The sequence below is a fragment of the Hoplias malabaricus genome, chromosome 1 (genome assembly GCF_029633855.1).
Source record: "Hoplias malabaricus isolate fHopMal1 chromosome 1, fHopMal1.hap1, whole genome shotgun sequence".
NCBI classification, from domain to species: domain Eukaryota; kingdom Metazoa; phylum Chordata; class Actinopteri; order Characiformes; family Erythrinidae; genus Hoplias; species Hoplias malabaricus.
In genome coordinates this window covers 58,140,587-58,164,947 of record NC_089800.1, presented here as the reverse complement: position 1 = coordinate 58,164,947, position 24,361 = coordinate 58,140,587, and the positions used below count along the sequence as shown (strand labels likewise).

Genomic DNA, 24,361 nt, shown 5'->3' with positions numbered 1-24,361 from the left:
AGAATGATGTAGTAGTTTATGCTTATATATCATTTCATCTATATCATTTATTAAAAACACTCTGAAGAAACTATTAACATTTTGCAATTGACAGCATTTTCATACACAAACCTCTTTTCCAGAAGAGTTGGGATATTTTGTAATGTGCACTAATCAAGAATCTGTGATTTTTAAATTCCCTTTATTTAACTGCCAAATGTCTAAAAAATATTTCCCACTTGTTTCTGTTTGTAAATATAATAAAATTTTGAATGTGATGCCTGCAAAGTATGCAAAATTTCATGTCACATAATTTGAAGTGTTACATTATGAGCAGGAAAATCTAAAATGCATAAAAGAAGCATTCAACAAAGGCTCAGACTTTGCATGAAAAAATAGGTCATTACTCATCACTTTATGCCAAAATTCATGAGAGATCATACATAACATTTTTCAATGCAAGGTTGCAAGGAGTTTACTTTTGTCATCCATCATACTTAATATTGTGAAATGATTCAGAAAATCTGGAGAAATACCAGGCCATGTAGGGTAAGGTTGGAAACTAATATTGAATGACCATGGCCTTGGAGCCCTCAGATAGCACTGCATAAAAAAAAACTATCATTATACAGTGATAAATGTTGCCAGAATTGTTAGAGTTGGCAGAAGTTCCACAGGCAAAACTTTAACGTTAAGTATCGTTCCCAAATGATTAAATGGTGTAATTGAAAGGAAATGTGGTAAACATGCCTCTGTCACAACTTTTTTGGACTGTGTTTCATGCATCAATTTCTAAAGGTGTTTATTTTACAAAAACAATCAAGTGAAAATTATTGAAATGATTCTTTGGCTTTTTTCTTTCATGGTGCAAAATATCCCAACTTTTAGGGGTTTGTATTTGATAGATGGCTACAATGATGAACTGCAAAGCACAGATAAACTTACAATAATACATTTTAGTTGGAGTTGGAGGCTTGGATTGCTCATAGAAGTGAAAATCAACAGAAAATCTGCACCTGGGATCACAATTTGAGTCATCCTGAGCTGGGTGATAAGATAAGATTGTGTGTTTCTTTCCTCTGTGAAATGCTGCAGAAATTCATCTGGCTTTATCTGAGTTTATTAAAAAAAATTCCATTTTAAAAAAGCCAAGTGCTTCCGTATCTCAGCCTCCACACAGCAGATGTGCAGATGTTCCAGCAGGCTTTACAGTGACACATGTCTGTCTGAGTGAAGTGTTGCCCTCCACTCTCTCCTTAGCGGCAGATATGTGTATATCAGAACCCACTGTCCATGAAGCTATAATGTAACAGCCTCGGTTGCAGGAAGTGGAAAGCGTTTTTATTGGTTTTGTGAAGTCAGACCCTCTGGGACTTTGTTAAAACAGTGCACTCCGCTTGATGTATTCCATCTACACTTCTTCCCTCGTAACACTTCAGAGTCTCTTTCTCTGCCACTTTAATTTAAGGGGCCTGGGCTGCATTCAACCTTACAGATCCTTTTGTGGGCAATGAAATGTTGCTTTGATCCAGCGGGGACTGCTCAAAGAGGACAGGCTTTAGTTGTGTGGCTCAAGGCCTTTAATCCCTAAATTTTGCCTCTGCCCAGTGTGGTGAATCACCTTTCTGTTTGCCCTCCAGAGCTCTAGCCGTGCTGGTCTAACTGGAACAATACAGCAATGCATTTGATAGAGGAGAATAACTCCTACATACATCATGCAAATCATTTGGCTAATTATAAGGTACTTAATTTTCCTATTACCATTAATACCATAAAAGGAAGGAATAACTTCAGCTGTAGAACATCAGTGGCATATTTTAGTCTCAGTAAGGGTTACAGGGTGAGCAAGAACAAAACCGTTTTGGAATTCTCAGAGGTGGATTTCCAGCAGTACACGAAGACTAAGCTAACCTTTCCTCCTACACGCTTCTCAATAAAGCTGGCTAGCTGTCAAACAAAATCTGCTTCTACATCCGTCTAGCTGCTTGTGCAAAATGCTTGGGATAAATGAACCTTTGCTTCTAAGCATGGTGTTTTTGAAAGTGCATTTCGTGAATGGGACCCTTTAGACAGCAGAGAAACACAGTGCCTTCATATATACATTGATGCATAGCATGTCAAATCACTGGCAATTTTTCTTTGAGTTTCATACCACCAGGGGGTCACATTTTTATTACTCATCTATAATCTAAGAATAATTGAGCCAGTTTGCATGGGACTTTCAAGAATTCCACATACCATCTCCATTTTTGTTGATTATTAGTTTACTACATCATTGGATGTACACAGCAGCTGTCCAAATTTCATGATACATGGACCAATAGAAATGTTCCAAAATGACTTGGAATAAAATCGTTTTACGTTGAAATCGTTGAAAGTTAGGAAGGGTTTTATTTCCCTTCTCTGGTAGCTAATATTTTTGGAGATATATATTTCTAAAGAATTCAGTCATTAAGAAATAATGTTTTCAGAGTGATTTATTGTCTAATACTCTTTCAGTTGTGAATGAACAGCTTGTATAACCACTATACAAAAGCACCAAGATATTTAGGATGCACTGGACACAAGCTTAAGTTCACCTTCCCCAATGCCAAGTATGAGCAAGAGGGATATAAAGACCCCAGCACTGGCCAGTGCAGAAGAATGACTGCATCCTCGGACTGAGCCAAATTCAGAAACTTTGGGATGAGTAGGAGAGGCTTTGGTGAGTCAAGATTAATCTGACATTATATGTCATCAGATCAATAGAGAGCCCACAACAATTGCAAAGCTGTCACAGAGGCTCTGAAGCAAAGAGGGGCCAACTATCTTACTACACTTTACTTCATGGCATACTTTAACATCAAATACATTCTCACGCTGGAATTTGTATTTAAGATGCCTGTGGACATGCAAGAGATTTAGAGACATCTCTGTGTGTGTGTGTCCTGCTGTGTACACTCCTCTGTGTTTATTTTCACTCTGATGCTGAGCCATGTACTTTTGACCAGTTAAGAGAATAAAACCAAGATATGCAGAGCTTCATCTTTAGTAATCGCCCCTTGGAGGTCAAGTTTGTGAAGCATAAGTAATTTATGGAATATATTTTGCATAAATTAACTTACGAAGTCAAGTTCCATTACAGCCATTGTTCAACTTCAGCTTCAAACTAATTTTTAGCTTAATTACACCCTGGGGAGTTTTTTTTTCTAAGCAATAATCTGTTATCTTCATTCCTCTCTCACATTAAACTGTAACTTGATCTTAAATAAAGTGATATTAATTGTTGACTTCTTCTTACACAAAATATGAAGAGCATATACTCCCAGCCATGAATGTTCAACTTCTGCAGTCAATATAATGTGATATTTATGTTAAATCTTCCATTTTAAAGAAAAAGACCAATTTTTTCTTTAAAAATGTGTCCTGCTTTGACAGTGAGTCTGCAGTTAAAATACATTTATATTTAAATCTGCTCCAATATTTTTTTCCCACTCATTAGTCATCACCAGTTCCACTCCGTTAGCTAGGACTCACCCATACGCAAGATTTCAGCATTTTGTGAGTGTGAAAAGAAGCACCTGATAATATTGATGATATTCACTGTGTTTTATATGAGTTTTATCATTTTAATTTATGAATCCAATTGTTGTAATTCATCATTCATTTGCTCTAAAGGCTAACAGTAACAAATTACTGTAGCATGTCTCAGTTATAATGAAGGCTGCTCGTGGTGTCTATACAGGCTTAAGGCAGTTGTTATGAAAAGCTTATGTAGTCCTTATGACTGAACACGTTACTGTGGGCCTGACCCTATTTTCTGGCCACTGGTCACTAGTCATTGTGCTGGTCCTGTGGATCATTTAGCAGAGGAAGAGACAGGGCTGTAATGTGATAGTCTGTACCTGATGCAAAGCTCCAATAATCTTGCGGGTCTCCTGATAGGTGGTCTCCGAGCTCCAGTGCGTGTTGAGCTGCTTGAGGCGTGTGGCGAGGCGATTGTGCTCCCTGACCCACAGAGTGTGTAGAGCTGTGAGAGGCAGGATTTCATTGACTCTGCTATCTCCAGCCATGAAGCACTCCACACGCTCCCACTGCCCACTGCCCGGCTGCTGGAAGCATGCGGATCGAGAGCTGTTGACAAAAGGCAGGTAAGGGTGACCACCCCGGTCAGTGTATTTACTGTTGACCACCAGCAGGCCTTCAGGGCTGGAAAGATTCCTCACAGAGTTCTCTATGTCTACAGAGTGTCCATACACTGTGGAGGCATCCAGGAAAGAAGTGATGGAATTCATCTGCTGTCTCTGCAGCATCTGTTGTGTCGGAGCACTGAGGCAGACTGGCGAGGAACGGAAAAACGGGAGACAGCTCTTACTTCCAAACAGCTTATCATGCAGAGGAATCTGTGGTGCACACACACACACACACACACACACACACACACATAAGCAGGAGAGAAAGAGAGATGGAGCGAGAGTGTGCATTGTTTTACAAGAGTAATTGCTCATGAATTTGTGGCGTACACATACACTCACTTTCCCACACACATAAGCAAGAGACAAAAAGACAGAGGGTGTGAATTGTTTTACAAGAGTAATTGCCCTATTTATGTTTGCCCTCTTAACCTTTTGCTGCCTCCTCTCTATGGAGCTGTCACACAAACTGACATGATGCACAGCTATTGTAAGCACTGTCGAATGTAATACTCTTTATAGTCTTGTGTAAAGAATGATATTGTTATAGTAAAGGTGCCACCATGATAGATATAAATTGTAAATGAAGCGTCGAGTCATTGTTTACACCGAGTTGCTTTATGCAGCTTAAAAAAGATTATCCACATATACTTAAGTTTAAATATACACAAGGTAGGCGGTGGTCTAACATATAATTTTGTCCGATGGTGTAAAGAAACTTAACACCACCCCTTAAAGTGACCATTTGTGCATGACTGACCCATTTAAAAAAACACTGTAGGTATGATTTTTTCCCCCTCTTGCGCTCCATGAAAGCTGCGGATTGTAATTCAGTTTTACAGCACAGCCCTGAAATCACTGGGGAGGGGGTTGAGGGAGGGTGTAGTTTCCTATCATTGTCCAAAAGTTACACAGTGCTGTTTCTGCAGTGCTGAGCCCAGAATAGCAAAGACAGACTCTATTTTTCAGGTTAGTGGAGCATCACAATCGAATCAGTAGTTTTAAGGCACAAATACTTTCAGGCACCATGCCTACGTTTTGCAGTTTAGTTTTGTTTTGTCACGTGGCCCGAGTGGCCAATATTTCAGTAGTTTCATCAACTTTTCTGTTTCTTCTCTGTTCTGTTTTGTTTTGTTCTCTGTAATTACATGATGTGCTACTGATGTTGTTTGTTTTTAGTATGAAATGAACACAATTTAACAAAGAACACAGAGTTGTGTTGTTTGGTGTTAGAAACAGTCATTTGTAACAACAAAACGCACTTATATACTTAAATATAATTTGTGTTTGTTCACTTTCTAAATAAACAAAAAGAGTAATGTGGTGTTATCAGTTTGAACTATGCTCTCATTAAGCTCTCATGCTCAATCTGAAATAAATATACAGCACATTCAACAATAAATAAGAGGAAAGAGAAACTAGGCAAACCTAGTTTTGCCGGACCGCCATTAGTCATATAGCCATTGTCACAGAGGTGTTTATGGTATTTCAGGAATGCCCAAAATACATACCTTTGTCATTGGAAGGTCTGGAGAAGCTTTGGTGCTTCATATCAATGTCTTTGTTTACAATAATAACAAACTATAAAGTTTATCTTCTCAGTTGCTGACACTGTGTCTATGATCATGGAAAGCCTGTTATTCTCTGTTCATACAAAGCTACAAAACTGAAGCACTGTGTTGTTGAATATAAAGAAACCACAAAGCAACAAGATAACATTTTAACATTTAAGTTTTGAACATTTATAAAACCAAGCACCATTAAGAAACAGTGAATTGCTGGGAACTAGATATTTATGTATGGACTTACATGTGGACCTGTAGGCGTTGAAGCGGCGTGAGTGTGTCCCAATTCAGCTCTCAACTCTCTGACCCCTTGAACACTTTAACCCTTGTGCTCACCTTTCAACAACTTCATCAAAGTGAACATTTTAATGAAAGATTTAGGGCTTATAGCAAGAAATGGGATGGGGGAAAGCCTGCAGACAGCAAAATCCCGGATATTTTTAGCAATTTACAAATTTTTTAGGTCCCAAAAAGAGTACTTGTCCGGGGAAAACAAGACGTTTGCTCACTGCTGAACTGTCCCTAATTTAGTTCATAAACTGGAATAAGGCTGAACTAACAACACAACAGACAGTGTAATGGTGCCACATTTTCTCTGTGAAATATGACTGATCTAACAGTTCCTACTTCTGCATGCATGTTTCAACATTAGGTGTCAGTCAGTCAGTCAGTAAGCGGAAATGCCTCTTCTAGGACGGCCTGGCAGGCGGTCCGGCAAAAAAAGCCTTGTGCATTGATTATATAGGGATTAGGACACATGGTATCTCAGAGAATGCTCTGATTCTACTCTTATTTATTTTACTCTGTGCAGCTTGAACATGCTTTCATCTTTTGGCTGATTCAACCCGCTCTTTGTGCTAGTAGTCTGGGGGCTGGGAAAAGGAACATCCATGACATGAGATAAAACTGCCAATACACTGTCATAACATCCCTGGTCCATGACTACCCTTGGGGCTAATTGGTCTCCACAGCTGTAATCTTGTAAACATCTGCCAAAATATGTGCCTTCTTCTGTGTTTAAGGAAATGAATTGCAAACTGCTATTATTTTATTGTGACAAATAAAAAACAGCATGAATCAGACTACAGACATTCTGGAGAAGTGTAAATATCTTCCAGGTGAATAGGTTGAAATGTATTCGGCCCTAATGAAGTCATGAGTTTATTAGTGCGTTACTTTTCATCAATTATAAATTAGTCTGTAGCCTGTAGCAGGGTGCAGACTCAGTGGACGCTGATTAAGAATACACATATTAATGAATAATGCAAGTGTGTTCCTGTGTGCTTTGTTAGCTCACTGACAGTTTAACACTAACTCACCCCCTTAAACTCAATTTAAAAGCCTTCCTTTTATTCCTCTTAAGTGTTTAATCCCCCTGGTTCTGTTTCAGAGCAGAGGATTGTGCAAATGAGCACTGGCTTCAGACACATGGCCAGAGCAGGGTTACAGCTCACATTTTGAGAGAGGTTACCCACAGACCCTGAGTAAAGTTATCACACACTTTGAGGGATGTTACCATACACCCAAGAGAGAGAAGTTATCATACACTACTTACAGCTAACACTCTGAGTAAGATTTACACACACACGCGAGTTTACCTCAGATGCCCTGAGTGAGATTACCACAAAGAGGTGAGTGAGGTTACTATACACACCTCTGAGTAAGGGTACAGTACACACCTCTGAGTAAGGGTACAGTACACACCCCTGAGTAAGGGTACAGTACACACCTCTGAGTAAGGGTACAGTACACACCCCTGAGTAAGGGTACAGTACACACCTCTGAGTAAGGGTACAGTACACACCCCTGAGTAAGGGTACAGTACACACCTCTGAGTAAGGGTACAGTACACACCCCTGAGTAAGGGTACAGTACACACCTCTGAGTAAGGGTACAGTACACACCCCTGAGTAAGGGTACAGTACACACCCCTGAGTAAGGGTACAGTACACACCTCTGAATAAGGGTACAGTACACACCCGAGTAAGGGTACAGTACACACCTCTGAGTAAGGGTACAGTACACACCCCTGAGTAAGGGTACAGTACACACCTCTGAGTAAGGGTACAGTACACACCCCTGAGTAAGGGTACAGTACACACCCCTGAGTAAGGGTACAGTACACACCCCTGAGTAAGGGTGCAGTACACACCCCTGAGTGAGGTTACTATACACACCCCTGAGTAAGGGCACAGTACACACCCCTGAGTGAGGTTACTATACACACCCCTGAGTGAGGTTATTATACACACCCCTGAGTAAGGGCACAGTACACACCCTTGAGTGAGGTTACTATACACACCCCCGAGTGAGGTTACTATACACACCCCCGAGAAAGGGTACAGTACACACCCCTGAGTGAGGTTACTATACACACCCCTGAGTGAGTTTACTATAAACACCTATGAGTGAGGTTACCATAGCTGCAGGCAAAAGATTTAGGGCACTGCCTCTGGCAAAACGACCAATCTTAGGCCGAGATTACTGGCAGGTCATATTCTTTTCTATTGCTCTATATTTTGCTTGTTGTGAAGCTGTTCTCTGGAACACAGCTTGCATGTTCCTAAAATAGCACTGCTGCTCAGGGGCACTTCTTAGTGCTGGAGGCTAGCATACTGAAGAAGCAGTCAGTTTTGATCTCTACAGCATACTCAGAGAAATACGTCTAGGGCTGTGCACAATGTGTTTATTTGCATTGCATGTAATCTATCTTTAGAAAACACTGAAATTGGCCGGATGTTTATTAAGCTGAAATGGATTCATTGCAGGCAGCAGGCTGTGGATAAATAGCACAACATACAATAAGGTTACTGGAGACTGTGAGGACGTGAGGTGTAACAAATTACAGTGAAAGATTTTGTGTCATGATTGATTACATTATTAGACAGGCAACAATGCACGCTGTAGCCAGTAAGTGCACATTTTGAGCAGTTAACACTGATGCCGGAAAAGTTACAAGTATTAGCAAAAGCATTTATATTGCAGCAATTACAGAATTACAGGAAGTTCAGAAAGTGTGCAAACCATTGCTTGACTGAAGCACCAGAAGCTACACACACCTGAGCTTCTGTCAATAGCATGTCAGAAATGTTTCATTTTTCAGGAGCTTTCATGAATGTGTGAAGGTCAGGTTTTGACTCAAGTGGTATTCCACAGGAACCACGTAAACTCTTTCACTCTTGATACCTGAAGACACAATAGAGCACAAACAAAAGCCCTCCACTCTGACAACAACATTAATGCATCTATTGATGTTTTCCTATGACAAAGTTTTGTTTAAAGTTTAAATCTAAATATCATTCCAGAGGAAACATAGTTGGATTGAGAAGCAGATTTGTCTTTAAAAGGTTTTTAAAATGCTGCTTTTCTGCACTAATAGAGCATGATATATAGCTTTTCTAAATGGAAAGTACTTAAATAACTGTGTGGCCGAGTGTCTTTCAATGTAATAAAATAAAAATAATTTCTAATCAGTAGGTTATAGTGGAGTTAGAGAAGCCAAAAGAACTGACTAATTAAATTAAAGATGGAAAGCACTTTTGTACAGTTTTCTGCACATATTTTATTCAAGCAATTCCAGTTTGTGAAGAAAGCCATTGGAAACACGGCTAGTGAAATTACATCCTCTTTTATAATTATAACTCAACCATGGCAATCAAGGTCTGAAAGTTATAAAAGTGGGCTTGGGACAGAAAGGTCACCAGTTCAATCCCCTGGACCGGAAGAAAAAAATAGATGTGGTGGTGGAAAAATGGTGCGTTCCCCTTATCGATATCCATGGCTGAACTGCACTTTAACAATACACCTAACCCTAATACCAATAGCTCATTGGGCTTTAAGGTGACTGTGCCACTGTGGGTTTGTATTTGTTTTTTATTAAAAAGCAAGTTTCTTTTATTGTGAAACATAATCATTACAATACATGTATGTCAATATAAAAATGGTTTTGTAGTTGGTGTAGGGAAACAAGCATCATGCCCTGCTTTCACGGAAATGATTAGTGTTAGATCCCAAATCAGACAGGAACACCATACTACAAAAATAACACCTTGAGTAACAATGCTAGCACTACTTTTGTCCATCACTGTAACATCACTGTGGATGAGTAGGTCCTACGACAAGTAAATACAGGGGCGTAGCACCTAAATCTGGGCCCTATGCACAAGCAGTGCCCATGAGCCCCCTCGACCACCAAAACCACCCTCTGTAAGGAAGACGTTCACAAAGCTGAGCAGCTAACAATGCTTAAAATATCCAACAACAAGGGCTTACTACCAGTCCAGTTGTCTAACCTCTTATTCTAATTAGACTATAGCCAAACATAGGCCACCGAGCCTGACTTTAGTGTTGCTATACACATTACAGTACAAATAGGTAAAATGATGTGCTTCCATTTTAAATTAGGCTCAGCTTGTCTCAAGTCCAGAGAATAAGGGGTTTGTTGCTGCATCACCGTGACAGTTTCTGAAACTGAATGTCATGCGTTTCACAAGTTAGCATTGCTACTAATTTGACAGACTATCCTTATGAACATATGACATTGAGCCTACTAAGTTAGGCTATTAGCCCAATTATGTTATGTCCCAATAACAAATATGTATTTAATTTTAGAATTAGTATACAATTGCAATGGTGTGGTAGGCTATGCAAAAAAAACTTTATTTAGAGTTTACCTCAGATTACAGATAAGGAATCATGATATTCCTAATTTTATGTTATGCAGTTTTTAGCACTGACCATCGTGGGGGTAATGAAGCGTTTTATAACAACAGGAGTTCATTTCATGTAGGCTATTTGCTTTTACGTTTTGTCTCATCTTTCTTGGGAAAAAAAGTTTGTTAGCAGTAGCTTTCCCTAATTTTTATTTTTATTTTTTGGTCTCTTTCCTGCCACTCTTTTCTTATCTGAAAATCGTATTTAGCTTTCTTGGGCACGGATACAGTGCGCACTGCCGCTACAGAAGAATGAACGTTAAGTGAAATGCGCCTAGTTAAAAAACCCAGTGAAGGCGGACTAAACCATTTCGTGCAAGGGTGAGGGTGTCTGTCCTATACACTATATGTAGGCTAGGAAACACAATTCAATCCATCAATCAACCGATGTATTTATCCAAAACATTACATTTATCTTTGTTAGCAACATTTATTGTGACCTTAAAATGATATTAATATTTAAAAGAAAAGAAAATTTCAGTCTCTTCAAGGGCCCTCCCCCCACTTGGGACCCTGGTAACTCAGTCCCCCCCCCCCCCCCCCACTACGGCGCCCCCTGAGTAAATGTAATAATAAAACACATTACCATAAATACATTTGTCATTAAAAGCAACACTGACAGAATACGTTTGGCCTATTCATTGTACACGATGGGCTCCTTGCATCTCCTGCAGTGGAATTGCTTTGTTAATATCTGGCTTTTGTTAACTCTTAACTTTTTTCTGTTTAAAAGCTGCAAAAATACTAGCATAAAATCACATATGGAAATGGAGAAAAACATCAATTTCTACTGTTGAGTGTCATATTTGAGCCGTTGTGTTATTGCAAGTATTTGGATTCATACCTGTCTGATTCCCCACTTGTATTTATTTGTGATAAGCCAGAGGAATTTATTTTAGACACCTGCACACTGAATTTAATTATCCAGCTGAAGTGCAGTTAATTTGTAATCAGTGTTACTATGTCTTTTACTATGTACTATATATGGATCAGCAGGTTTTTCCTGATATTTCCGGCTGTCGTTTCTCCTGATGAATCTGGCAGTATTAGTATTCAGAAGGTGGTGTGTGCTGGGGCTCAGAATGGATGGGAATAAAACGCACTGTTTTGTATATCTATGGTGCTTGCCTCCTTCCCTCTGGCTGGGGACACTGAGATTAGTTACAAAACAACGCTGCCCAGTAATATCCCCCATATTTCTATGAGCAGTCACTGGCCTGAAGGAGTCTCAGATGAAGCTCTAACCCAGAGAGAGTCGCCTCAGTGACTCGCTCTTTTCACCGCTGTTTGTGGTTTGACAGAGATAAAGAAGCAATCAATGAGATATATACTTTTTAATTTTAAAACCCTGCCACAGGCCCTGACACCCCTCCATCCAGCCTCATCCTACCTTGGACATTTAAACCCATCCACCCTAAACTACATTCACACCTCTCACAGTAGGAGGCAGGCCCTGTCACAGAGAAAAATATCTATGTCTGATTTTCTCCTTCGATTACAACAAATGCTGACGCGCAAGACTGCACTAAGTTGTCACTAACTGACCAAACTACAAATCTCACAAATGGTAGCATTTTAGAAAAAGAAAAAACAAATCTTCAACATTAAGTGCTTGTTAATTTGAAAGATTTCATTTTGTGTGTGGTTTGTGAAACAAAAGGAAATCCGTACATATATGAAAAAACTTCAGAGATATGATATTTTATTCTGACAGCAACAATCTGCACATCTTTTATGGAACTTGTAGATTGTGTGCTTTGTGTATTCTGACCACCTTTAATTTAATACATTCTTTAAATGTGGGAATTAATATTAAGTCTAACATATTAGATTAAATATATTGCAACATCATGGCTTGCCTTGTATTTATCCCTGTCTGTTCCCCCTCTATTCCAGGTAGGCTCCGGACCCACCGCAACCCTGAACTGGAGGCAACATTAGTTACATAATGTTGATATATCATAATTATTTTTCCTGCAATCATTTTTAAATTATTTTTAATGTAAAGTTATTTGGACCATCAAAATGTTTACATATTTTTAACTGAACTTGTGTTTTCATGTAATGCAAAAATATTTTTAAAAAATGACAGTAACGGAGAGGTAATGGAACTACAATGACAGTATATATCCTATGTCTTTGTCTTGTGTTAGGCTTTGATGTTCTGTTCTGTTTAGTGTATTTCCAGTGTCTCTTTTACAAATAATGGTTTTCGTGGTCATGGCCTAGTCTTTTCCCTTTATAGATTTATATTCCCTTTATATTCTTTATTTGTTTTAAAAGCATGGACCCATACTTGCATCCTCTCTCCTCACCTGTTCCATGGTTACAGATATATAAGTGGCCATAACTTTTGCACAGGTCATAGTTTATTCTTTATTATTTCCCAATATGTAAAATTCAGCCAATAAACAGGAAGTGTGCTTTTAAAAGTGCAGACATGCATCTGGAGAGGTTGTGAACTCATTTTCCTTTAAACGTCAGCTTGAATATGAGCGCCCAGACTTTGCAAATGCCTGAATATTTATCTTATAAGAATTTATTCTATATTTTTACGACATGGTCTATATTTGTACTGACACCTCCACAAAGAGAAATGCCTGGCAATTGGTGAGCAAAAAAAAAAAAAGATTCAGATGCTGTTTCTGCTGTTCACCTAAGTGGAGCACATGGATTGAATTCCTCATAGCAACAAGGTCATTGAACTTAAGAGACTAAAGTAAAAGTGAAGCACTCAGGTCTGGAAGTGTCTTATTCTCACCATTCTGCTAAATGTACATGGATATTTTGCTGCAAAAGTTGCTATTTGTGTAAACATTGTGGTGTGCATACAGACATTACCTGAATTGGAAAGCAGGGATCAGAATTCTCACACGTCTGAAGGCAGTGGTGTCCCTCTAAAAAGGCCACTTTGCTTAAGGTCTGAGGAGTGAAGGAGATGTCGTGGTCAATATACTGACCCCAGTCCACCAGCAGCTGAGAATAAGCCTCATCTTCCAGCGCAACCTGACCGGAGCTCTGCATTATCCTGACGCTGACTTCCCGAACCTTCAAACACATAATTGGTGTGGTATTCAAATCAGCAAAGACAGCATTAATCTGATTAATGTCTTCATTCCTAGACCAAACGTAAGTGATGTTATGTTTTTATAACTTCGCTACTCAGTTTTCAGTTCTCTGACCATTTCCTCCTCCAAAAATATTTTCAAAAGCTCATGAATTTTAATGCAGACACTAAGTTTTTCATTTATTTAAAAGAGGGCTCAGGAAAGCCAAAGAATTTATAAAAGTGTCTGGAACATTTCAGCACTCTCAGTTCTCTTCAAAACTTACTAGCTCCACTTTTGTAATTTTTTGTTCTGTTTTTGTTGAAGAATTCCAACTGCTCTTTATTTGTCGAGCCTTATCATTTCATGATGAATGACCTACAGAAATGGCCTAAATGACTTGGAATAATAATCTTTGGTAACACTGTAGTAGAAGAGACATTATAAAGTCCTTATAACTAAACTATTACTAATAGGAGTCTTGCCCAGGGACTATTATTGATAAGATGCTGTGTGACTACCAAAGTGGGACACTAAAAGACTGTGTGGAAGGCAACAGTGTTATCCACTATTGATTAAGCCTGTAATATTTTGATTTTAGTTAACACTAAGTTTGATGGATTAGTTTGCTATGCAGACAGATGATATGCAGATCCTGTTATATAATTAGGGATATATGAAGTGAAAGGCTGGAAAGGAGGGTAGAAAACTCAGACTCATGACATAAGGCTACATGACATAAGCCTTTCATGACAACTGACACAAACTTACGTAAATATGTATGAATGCTTATTCCAAAAGATGCCAACTGTCATAAAAGCTACTTTTGTTTATTTTTTTTGTGAAAGTGTCTGTCCAGGGTGAAAGGACAGAATTATATGACACTCCATCAATCTATAATTTGTCGCTGTTTATATATTTTTTTTGGGGGTATGGCAGATTTTTAAGTCAAGTAAGTTCCATTTAACTCTTAAATCTCTTAAGATTTAAGAATTCTCAGTCAAATAAAGAGTAAAATGGACCAAATTTTATTTGAGGGCCAGTGAAAACGTCACCTTGTCAAATGGAAATGCAGATACATTAGTAGGAAAGTACACTCTTAAGACGTGGAAAGATTAGTACTCTTTAAAACACTGAATGTATTTAAAGTGTTACCATTTTTTAATTCCCTGTGCTTTTTTATGATATCATCAGTCCAGTTCAGTTTACATATGAGCAATAACTTGGTAACTGTGTGGGGTGTAGAGTTATTTAAAAGTGGTTAATTCATTTTAATTTTTGCTAAAATAAACTAGCGAGAGCCATACAAAGACATTACTATGCCCCCCTACACTGAAGTCTTGGCTAATCTCATTGCAGTGATGTATAATAAAGTTACAATTTCCATTCTCCTGTGAATGTACCATTTCACAGATAAACGGTCTTGTTCAACAGTGAAGATATGAGCTTCATTACTGTGAAGGAGATTAAATGTACTATAATGCTGAAGGTCTGATATAGTCTTATAGCATGGTGCTACACAGAATGGGAGAAATCAGTTTTCCCCTTTTAGCCTTTGTTTATCTGTGTATAGTTTCATCTCAAAAGCTCTAGCACTTTGTATAAATGTGGTATATGATCAAAGTGGTGGTACAGCAGTGGGGTTTGCATGTGCTTGCTGATCTCTGGAGGTGGGGAGCGGTATGTTTGTCCTGGCTCTTATCACACTGAAATGTTTTGGATTCATCCTCATTAAAAAATGCTTTCACTCAGGAGAGAAAGCATGGCGGCAGAGCCTCTCTGGAGTGGGAGGCTCAGGGTCTGCATATTTAAAACACTGAGCATACTGCTGCATTTTTAATGGGAGGTTGCCACAAAGAAAGGACAGTGTGTGGCGGCTAAATATGCCAGAGCGGGGAATTCTTAAATATGCGCTCTCTTCGCCTCATTGGGCAAGTTCTTCCACTGTTTTTAACCTTGTGATATTTGATATGCGGTGGCAAATTTGTATATATTCTAGGCATGGATACACTCTACGTGCAAAAGCTGATGCATAACCTTTATAATTAGTGAACTCTAATAGATTGTGCCAACTGTAGACACAGTGGTTTCATTATGCACACAGCTTGAACACTCTCCATAGAAAAGCATAAAATATAATGGAACACAAGTCCCTTGAAACTGAGTCTCAAGCCCAATGCCAATGAAACCCAAAGCTTTGGGCTGCTAAGCCATGAATGTTTGTCACTGAAGATGTGTTAGGCCGATGCTTGTGATCCTGAGCTCACAATGTTCTCATGGCTGAATACAGTTACTCACACAATGTTCCATTAGTCCATTTGCCACTTTATTGTGATTTGTTCAAAAAGAAGCTGAGGTTTTGTATGAATTACAGTGATTATTATAAATTCCAGTGGAATTTTGGAAGCAAAAGACATATACATGTGTAAGAAAGAGTAGGCCGGGGGAGCTCACATTGAATTCAATTAAAAGTGATTAGTTTTTTTTTTTTTTTTTTGCCTTCTACTGTAATGCGATTATGAAAAGAGTATGTGATGATATATACATATATACATATACATAAATATACACCTTGTTTTTCAGGCAGTGTCTAGGCTGCATGTTTATGTGGTGATAGAGGTGTTAAATAAAGATGGCACTCTGTGGCTTACTGGAGGAAGTTGGAAGCTGCTGTAGTGCCGCCCGGTGTTCCAGCCTCTTGGTTGGCTTTCTCCATCCTCATACTCTGCCGGGAGCCATCTGGCCAAGGCTGTGCTGGCCGCTCCCCAGAGAGGCTCCTTTCTGAATAAGAGAGTATGTCTGTATATGTTGGATCTGAAACGTTTCTGGGGGCATCATTGGAAAACAAACATATGTGCATAATGTGCACCAAACAGATATAGACTCTATACTCAGGTAATCAGAATTTACATGTTGACAAAAAGAAAAAAACACAAAAGATTTCGGTACGACTTTGTAATAAGACTACACATATAAAGGAGTATAAATGGTTTAGAAACATGCTTATTACATGTCTTTTAATAGGTTGTAAACACTTTAAATGTCATTAATTATCATTTGTAACAAAAAGATAGGAGGTGCAAGAGTGACCTCTTTTTTGGCCAATTTTGAAAGTGTCAGAGAACATACTGAAAATATCAAAGGGAAGAATAAGCTAAGAACTGAGAATGTGGATGTAGTCATTTCACATGTCAAGGTTCCCCATATTATGATTGATGTATAAAAAGACATTCTGTTGGTTATTAATGCATGAACTGGTTAAACGTATTAACAAATATATGATGAAGAAAACAGGCTTTGTACTGACAGGTGAAGAAGACAAATTAAAGCCAGCATCTGGCAAGATTTGAGTTTTAACAGTGTAAAGGATGTGGGTTCATTATTTGGCAAACAACGGGTCACGGTTGCCTTTCTATCTATGTTTTATATCTGATTATTTACTACTATTAATGTATTAGCAACAAATCAGCAACTATTAATTCACAGTGTTCACCAGTGTTAAATCAACACTATTAGTGTTAAATTAACACAGTTAGTGTAATAATGTAAAGCTCTCAGTGTTAACACTAATAATGTTGATTTAAAATGGGTGAATTTACTGTGTAAACTGATTTAAATAATTTATAAACCATTATACATGTAGTCATTCTAAAGTGGTACCAATATTTCTTAAAGTCCATTGTAAAATGGGGTTATTATTCACATCTTACTGATTATGTACAATGAAGGTCTTAACATGAAACATTAATTAAATGCACAGTAAATTTGATGCTCCCTGTAAATCTAAAATTCCTATACGTTAATAAGAAAATGTGAAGAAACTGTTATCTGTTCTGCATACTTTGCAGAGAGCAGGTACTATCTGGGCAGTGGGTCATTGTCAGTGCTGTGCTGACACTGATGTGCTAGTGGCTTGGCAGTGACTATTGGACTGGTTTGAGTAAACTGTACAAAACAAGACAAAGAATGTAAAAACTAGGAGGTGGCCATAATAAAACACATGCACTCAACAATCACATCATTAGCAACACCTATCTTGTATCTACGCTCACTGTCCATTTTATCAGTGGATCAGACACAGCAGGGCTGCTAGAGTTTTTAAAGCCCTGCTGTGTCACTGCTGGGATGAAAATCCATCATTAAACACCACCTTTATTATATATTATAATAACATGACTTGAGATAAAATATCTACAGCTCCACTGACCCTACAGGGGCATGTTGTAGTTCTATAATTAAAGATGGTAGTCCAACTGTTTCTCGGCATACTTTCTTAACCATTACATCCTGCTCCTCAATAAGCTCCTCTATGAATATATATATATATATCTATATTCATTCATTCATTCATTCATCGCCAGTCCACCTACCAACGTGTGTTTTTGGACCGTGGGAGGAAACCGGAGCACCCAGAGGAAACCCACGCAGACACAGGGAGAATACACCACACACCTCACAGACAGTCACCCGGAGGAAACCCTTGCAGACACAGGGAGAACACACCACACTCCTCACAAAGTGATGAGTGTGACTGCGACACTACCAGCTGCGCCACCGTGCTACCGTTATATATGTATATATATCATGTAATATATATCATTGTATCTCAATGTTCTTGATAAACTTGGTGCAGCAGTGCATCATTCTAGTGCTGCTAAGCGCTGCTTCTGGCTGCTACTCCCACCCTCATGCGGTGACTGGCCTGCTTTCCATCTGCTCCACTAACCCTGACCTATCCTATCTATCAAAGGTCATCTTATCATTTTGGCCTTAGTCCTTCAGCAAAATGCCAGGGTCCAGTCACCTGAGAGAAAGACTGTTTATTAGAACGGTTTGAGCGGGTCTGGGAGATGGGCCTTGTTGCTTTGCAGGACACAGGATTAGGAATTAATTATTAAGGAAGAGGCTACCTACCTGTTATTGCAGACTCCAGAGATGGTGCGGTATTTCTCTGAATCCTCTCCTCGAGGGCAGGTGGCTGGCTGTATGACTGGAGGGCACCCAGACAGGTTCGCTATCAGCTCCACTTCCTCTGTGGACAGGAGCTCTGGAAAAGAAGGTAATTAGCTTGACTGGCCTGTCCATGCATAGATTTCATAGCAACTGTTGCTAGGTTAGGCAAGCTTTATAGATTAATGCCAAAGCCCACTTTCATCTTAATAATCATTGACATTGACCTCTTAATAGAAGGTATTTATTTTGGGTGAGTGTGGACGTACACAGAGTTAGGAGAAGTTTTTATGATCCAATACCAGGTACAGGCCACTGCACTCTGGACAGATAATCAAATAAATCATGGAAAATGCCACAGTACGAGCACAAATAATCACCAGGTTTAGGGTTAAGATAATAACTGACATAACGGACCATTTGTTTGTCTCAAAGATGTTTCATTGGCTGTTTTCCTTTCTTACATGTCCGTGCACTATATGACTTTGGTGCTTAGAAAAACTGAGTAGTGCTAAATTATCAAGTGTGAACACACATTTACATGGATGTCTGTCTGTGTACGTTCATAAAATAACAATTTCTAAGTTCTGGACACTGGACATAAGATGTGTAATGGCCTTCACACCAGTACATTTAGAAGTACGCTTGTGTGCAAAATCACTACTCAAAATGATTCTGGAAGAAGCACTGAATGAATGTAATTGGTTACAACCGACAGGCGGGGATGAACATGATTCGTTAACACACATTGGGTGGTGTTTTTCAAACACTGGTAAAGCTCTGTCTACACCCCTGCTCTGACTGCCAGAAATATCTTTGGAATAAAATAAATGTGGAATATGTTTTTTTTTTTTTTTGTTTTTTTTTTACTGTAGACTTAGTTCTGTTTTATAATTTGTTGGACGTGCTGCAAAACAATTTCAGCATTTGCTTTGGGATTGTTTACATTCAGAAGCACTGTGTCTTTAAAAGTTGAACTATATTTGAGGAAAAAAATGACTCTTGTTTGTACCTGAAGTTTATATTGTCTGTAAGATTTATTTACTGTTTGAAATACCACAGAAGCACATTCGTTACTTCAGTTATGTTTTGCCGAGTTTAGAATCAGTTCATCCATCTATAGAGCAGGAATAGAGCAACATCCTCATCCTAGTTTGTGCTTTTCAAAGTTTGAAGTTCTTTTTGTAATCGAAGACACTGGGGCCTTGTAACACATAAGACCGGTTCAAAGCATGCAAAAAGATTGGAGAGCAGCAAACGGTGAGGAAACATCAGAATTAAAGATACAAGATTAAAATTGTGAAGGTCTCTTTTAAGTAAGTGGTTTGTTAATGTCAATTATAACCCAGGAGCTTAACAAAGTCAATTACCATATTTTTAGTTTTTTACAAACAAGCTTTTTGTGAAGAGAACTCCACTCTCCTTAAATCTTAAAAGTTACATCTGCACATTCCTAATTACAAGGACTTCCACAAGCCGTAAGTGTGTAGTGAACAGGAACAAGTTTTCAAACAGTATTGGGATTGATATGTGATGGGACCAAAGCTGTTGTGCACCGTCATCTAAAACTTCCTAATGCTCTGCCCACACCAGCCACCACACACCCAGCATCAAACACACACAGCCTCTCCCGGGCCTCACTTTCCTTAAAACCATTGTTTGATTAAAAAAAAAATGATAGACACGTACTTCAGACTTTTGATGTAAGACTTTGGCTGATGCAAGAAATGACTGACAGTATCTCCACCTATTCACTATATCTATTTGTTTTTCGGGCTGCAGACACATACCTGGCTTTACCGGTTTATGGCACAGTATTTAAAAAATCTTCATCCAGTGTGTGCTAACCAATCGTGTTCATTCCTGCCTATAGGCTGGTAAATTACAGTTGTTCTGCCTCGAAGGCTACCAGCAGAGAAACTAGCCAGGTTTAGATTTGCTACAACAACACATTACAACAGTATAGCACAGCATTTTAAACTGCAAACTGAACACTGCATTCCATTGCATTGCAAACAGAAATACTTCAAATAATTAATGTGTCTGAGTTGTGCACTATAGTAGGTGGAGCATGAATAAATCAATTACAGTCAATATCCCAGGTCTACAGAACCTTTGAGTTTGAGTAGCACCTATTTCTGGGCTTAATGTAGCAGCTTCTATCAACCTGTCTGCATACATTAAACCTGACATTTCACTGCTGGTCAATACTGCTGCTGCTACCACTGCAGAGATACTGAGCACTTATTCACCAGATTTCATTCCAGCTAAAGACCACAGCTGCTGTACATAACAACACCTGCATAATAAATATCCATACACCAATCAGCCATAACTTTAAAACCACTTGACTAATATATTGAGTGTCCTCCTCTTGTCACCAAAACCACTCTAACTGGGGGAACCCTGCCACATCTGTCATTTTGGAGATGCTCTGGCTCCAACTGTAATAATGCCATTGTAATAATATAATCTATGTCATTCACTTCATTTGCTGTCCGTATGAATTATTGTTTTCACTGAAGTGTATTACCTGCTACAGAGACAGACCTTTTCTGTCTCCTACTTGCTTTATCTGTTAAAAGTCGCAAAGTCATTTGAAAGACCTCTGCAGCTTGTGAAATCCCCTGAGTCGCTGCTGTTGCTGCTCGCCTGGAGAAAGCAAACATCTGCAGGCAGGAGGACTCCGTGTAATTTGTGCTATTCAGAAAGAAAGAAAAACAACTGTAAAGATAGTGTTTATGAATATCACTGATGTGAAAGTCAAAATTTGCATATCATGCATAAAAAACGAGTGTTTACCTTTTTTCTGTGTGATGTAGAGCACTTTTGACCAGCTGAAGGCTCGCATTTACTGAGGATAGGAGCACATTTTCAGGCTTTGTTCCTGGGAAAATACGCACAAAGGGCACCACACCATCGCTTTCAAGACAAAATCTTTTATCTCCAAAATGATACATTTACAGATCAAGAAGGAACACTCAGGAAGTTTGCAAGGAAAAGAGAAGAAAATCCGTAAAATGTCAAAAATTAGACAAATTTCTCATTCTCTAAGTTGCTCCGCCTGCTATCACATGGTTAGAATGAGAGGCTCTGCACATGAGCCTAAAATTCACCATGCCCAATGCCAAATGTGGGAAAGAGGGCTTTCAAACCTCCCAGCAATGAGCTGTGCACCAGTGTAACTATCCTTTCTGGAGAGATAGAGGTCTATCTCTGAGATAAATTGGAGTGGCTTTTATGATCTAGAATGAATCATTCTGATCTTACTTACATGTATGTGGCTGAATGCTGTAAATGTCTAATCTAAAGCCTTTTCTACTGCTGAGCGGAGACAAAATCACTGATTATGGGAGAAATATGGGCAGGTGTCCAGAAACTTTTGACCACAGAGTGTAATGCAATACAATGGAATGAATAAATGAGTGACCATTAAATCGGTCATATCCTCTAATATATCATGATATATAAAATGATTGATTGTACCCAGTTATTAGAATGAATGGATCCGAGGAACTGTTATTATGATATGGGATGGATGGGGAGTAAGAAATTAATATGCTGTCAGTCAAATCTATTCTGGCCTTAATCTTTGGCTTTTTTTTTTTGCCTATGTGGATTCAGAGCAGAGAAAGTTCCAGAATGAATGGCATGACATAGAGCAGATTTAATATGACATAAACAGGTATAATTTCACCTGCCTACACCACGTCTAATTGAGGACCTTAGACGAGAAGACATGAAGAAAATAGCTTTCATTGGTTCAATTATACACCAGGCTCAATACAATGAGTCACTGCTCCATCACATCGAGGATAGCACTGAGTCTCAACATCCAGCATCACTTCCACTTCCCAGATTATGTTATGAGGCTATATCAGCTATGTGGGCATCCCATATGAACTGGATGATGCCTTATCTGTCAGCAAATATAATAAAATCCACCGCAGGGGGACGGCAGGTGCCAAAACGTGGTCAAAAATCTGGGCTAGGAACCATGAAAGCTTAACGTCACACAGTACTGAATAAACTCTACTGCATATGCTGTCGGTTAAGTGCAGCTGAGGAGAAATGAACCAGAGCTCAAATAGATGCCCACAAACACTAATCATTTATTTCAAACTGCAAAACAACCTGACAGAAATTTTAACAATAACAGAAACAATAAACGTAGGCAATATGACAAAAGCACAAAACCATAATAAGAGACGGCACCGGCCCAATAACACATTACGATCTTGGGCTGATATCAGCAGAAAAATAAACTGAATAATGGAAGGAATAACAAGAATGAGTGCGATTCAATCCAGTAACAAATCTAGCCTGATATAACATTCACTTGCACAGTATTATGCCTCATTATAAGCTGCGGTAGCATATTTCAGCAGTTCGGGGACAACTTGTGACTCTTAGATGGCAATATTTGTGCTTCAGTGTTGAACAGCTCATTACAGAGCTTGTGGATTTCATACCAAAATCAGCACAATATCACAATTGACTGAAATTCAAGCTTCCTGTATTGGTCTCAGTATTGATTTTGAAAAAAAAAACCAAATAAAACGTGGCATCATATAATTACTAGCTGCGATATTTGAATACTTAAATACTCTTACTGTCACTAACGGTACAAACAGCGTAAATGTACCTTTAAAAGTACTTAAAAAAAAAACAAAAAAACATTTTCATTATATAACTGTATCAAATAAAAGAAGATATGCCCTGAATATGAAATCAACCCAATTTTACAATCTACAGTTGTAATAGAATTATGTTACAATTATGTTCCCTAATATAAAAGTACAGAACATGTACCCTTGAGGGTGCCACCACAGACTACTGACAGTGTAGAGTAGAGCAAAACAATACAGAATTAGTTTAAGAGTTTATAGCTGCCTTCATGTCCTTCTCAGAATTTCACCACACACTGCTATTACTAGGGTAACAACGAATGCTAAAATCGGTTACATGACTGACTACAGCTGAAAACAATTGACAGATGTCCCACCCTTTAACCACCACCCACTGCAGTGAATCCTTTCCCTGTGTTTTGGGCCATGACACTTTGCTCTTGACACAGCTCCAACTCAGAAAATCAGTGCTCATCAGAAAACATTTATAACACGTACATTAAATCATATCATCACATCACACACGTTTTATATTTTTATATTATATATATTATATTCCTCACCATGCTAATATAGAAAATGGATTCTGTCCAAACAATTAAAAATGATCCAGGACACTTAGGATATATGAAAAAAAAAGAATTGAGAAGGTACAAGACACATGACCTACGTTTAGATTCTGTAGCTGCATCTGTAGATGAATATGAAAGCAGAATGCAACAAAGCAACAGCCTGGACACAGAGCTGGACATCGCTACAGCGCTGAAAGTAAGAAAACATTTAATATTTGAAAAAGAAATGTATATATTGAAATACATCAGCAACCCCTAAAACCTAAGACCTAATCTAACACCTAAGGCAGTGAAGAGTGAACTACTAATAAAGTACCTTCCATGTCATACATTATAAATGCAGTATGATTCACAATTGCTGTGCAGTTACTCTAAGGCTTTTATTTCCCTTTGTGTTTTTTAAAGCTTAATAGCAAACAGAGGTTAATATTCTGGGCATCTTCCAACGTAGAGCATTTATCCCATAAATCAGAAAAGATGCACTGTAGCTCACACATTATAAAGAAAAGGGAAAAGACAAATATTTCCTCACCGTGTTGTGTGGATGTGATCTCAGACGGAGTTTGACTGTTTACTCTTCTCTCTCTGAGCTGAGTTTTCTCTTCCTCAGAGAGGCCTAGTCATAGTCTGCTGACTCTGTACAAAAGCCACTTGATTTTCTCATCTTTTGATGCTCTCCAAGCACATAAATTACGTAGGTTGAGAGATCAGTTATAAACACACTGCGTGTGTGTGT

At 38.6% G+C, this 24,361-nt stretch overlaps 1 protein-coding gene across 1 annotated transcript in view; it reads right to left on the bottom strand.

Moving 5' to 3' along the window:
- Positions 1-23,805, bottom strand: part of tpo (thyroid peroxidase) — a 31,429-nt gene extending 7,624 nt beyond the window's left edge. The window contains exons 1-7 of the mRNA XM_066685795.1: positions 23,724-23,805; positions 21,228-21,312; positions 20,959-21,125; positions 18,390-18,522; positions 16,127-16,256; positions 13,270-13,476; positions 3,864-4,361 (exon numbers count right to left, since the gene is read on the bottom strand). Coding sequence (XP_066541892.1) covers positions 3,864-4,361; positions 13,270-13,476; positions 16,127-16,256; positions 18,390-18,522; positions 20,959-21,125; positions 21,228-21,312; positions 23,724-23,805 — 1,302 coding nt within the window. The remainder of the gene's footprint in view (positions 1-3,863; positions 4,362-13,269; positions 13,477-16,126; positions 16,257-18,389; positions 18,523-20,958; positions 21,126-21,227; positions 21,313-23,723) is intronic.
- Positions 23,806-24,361: the final 556 nt, after the last annotated feature.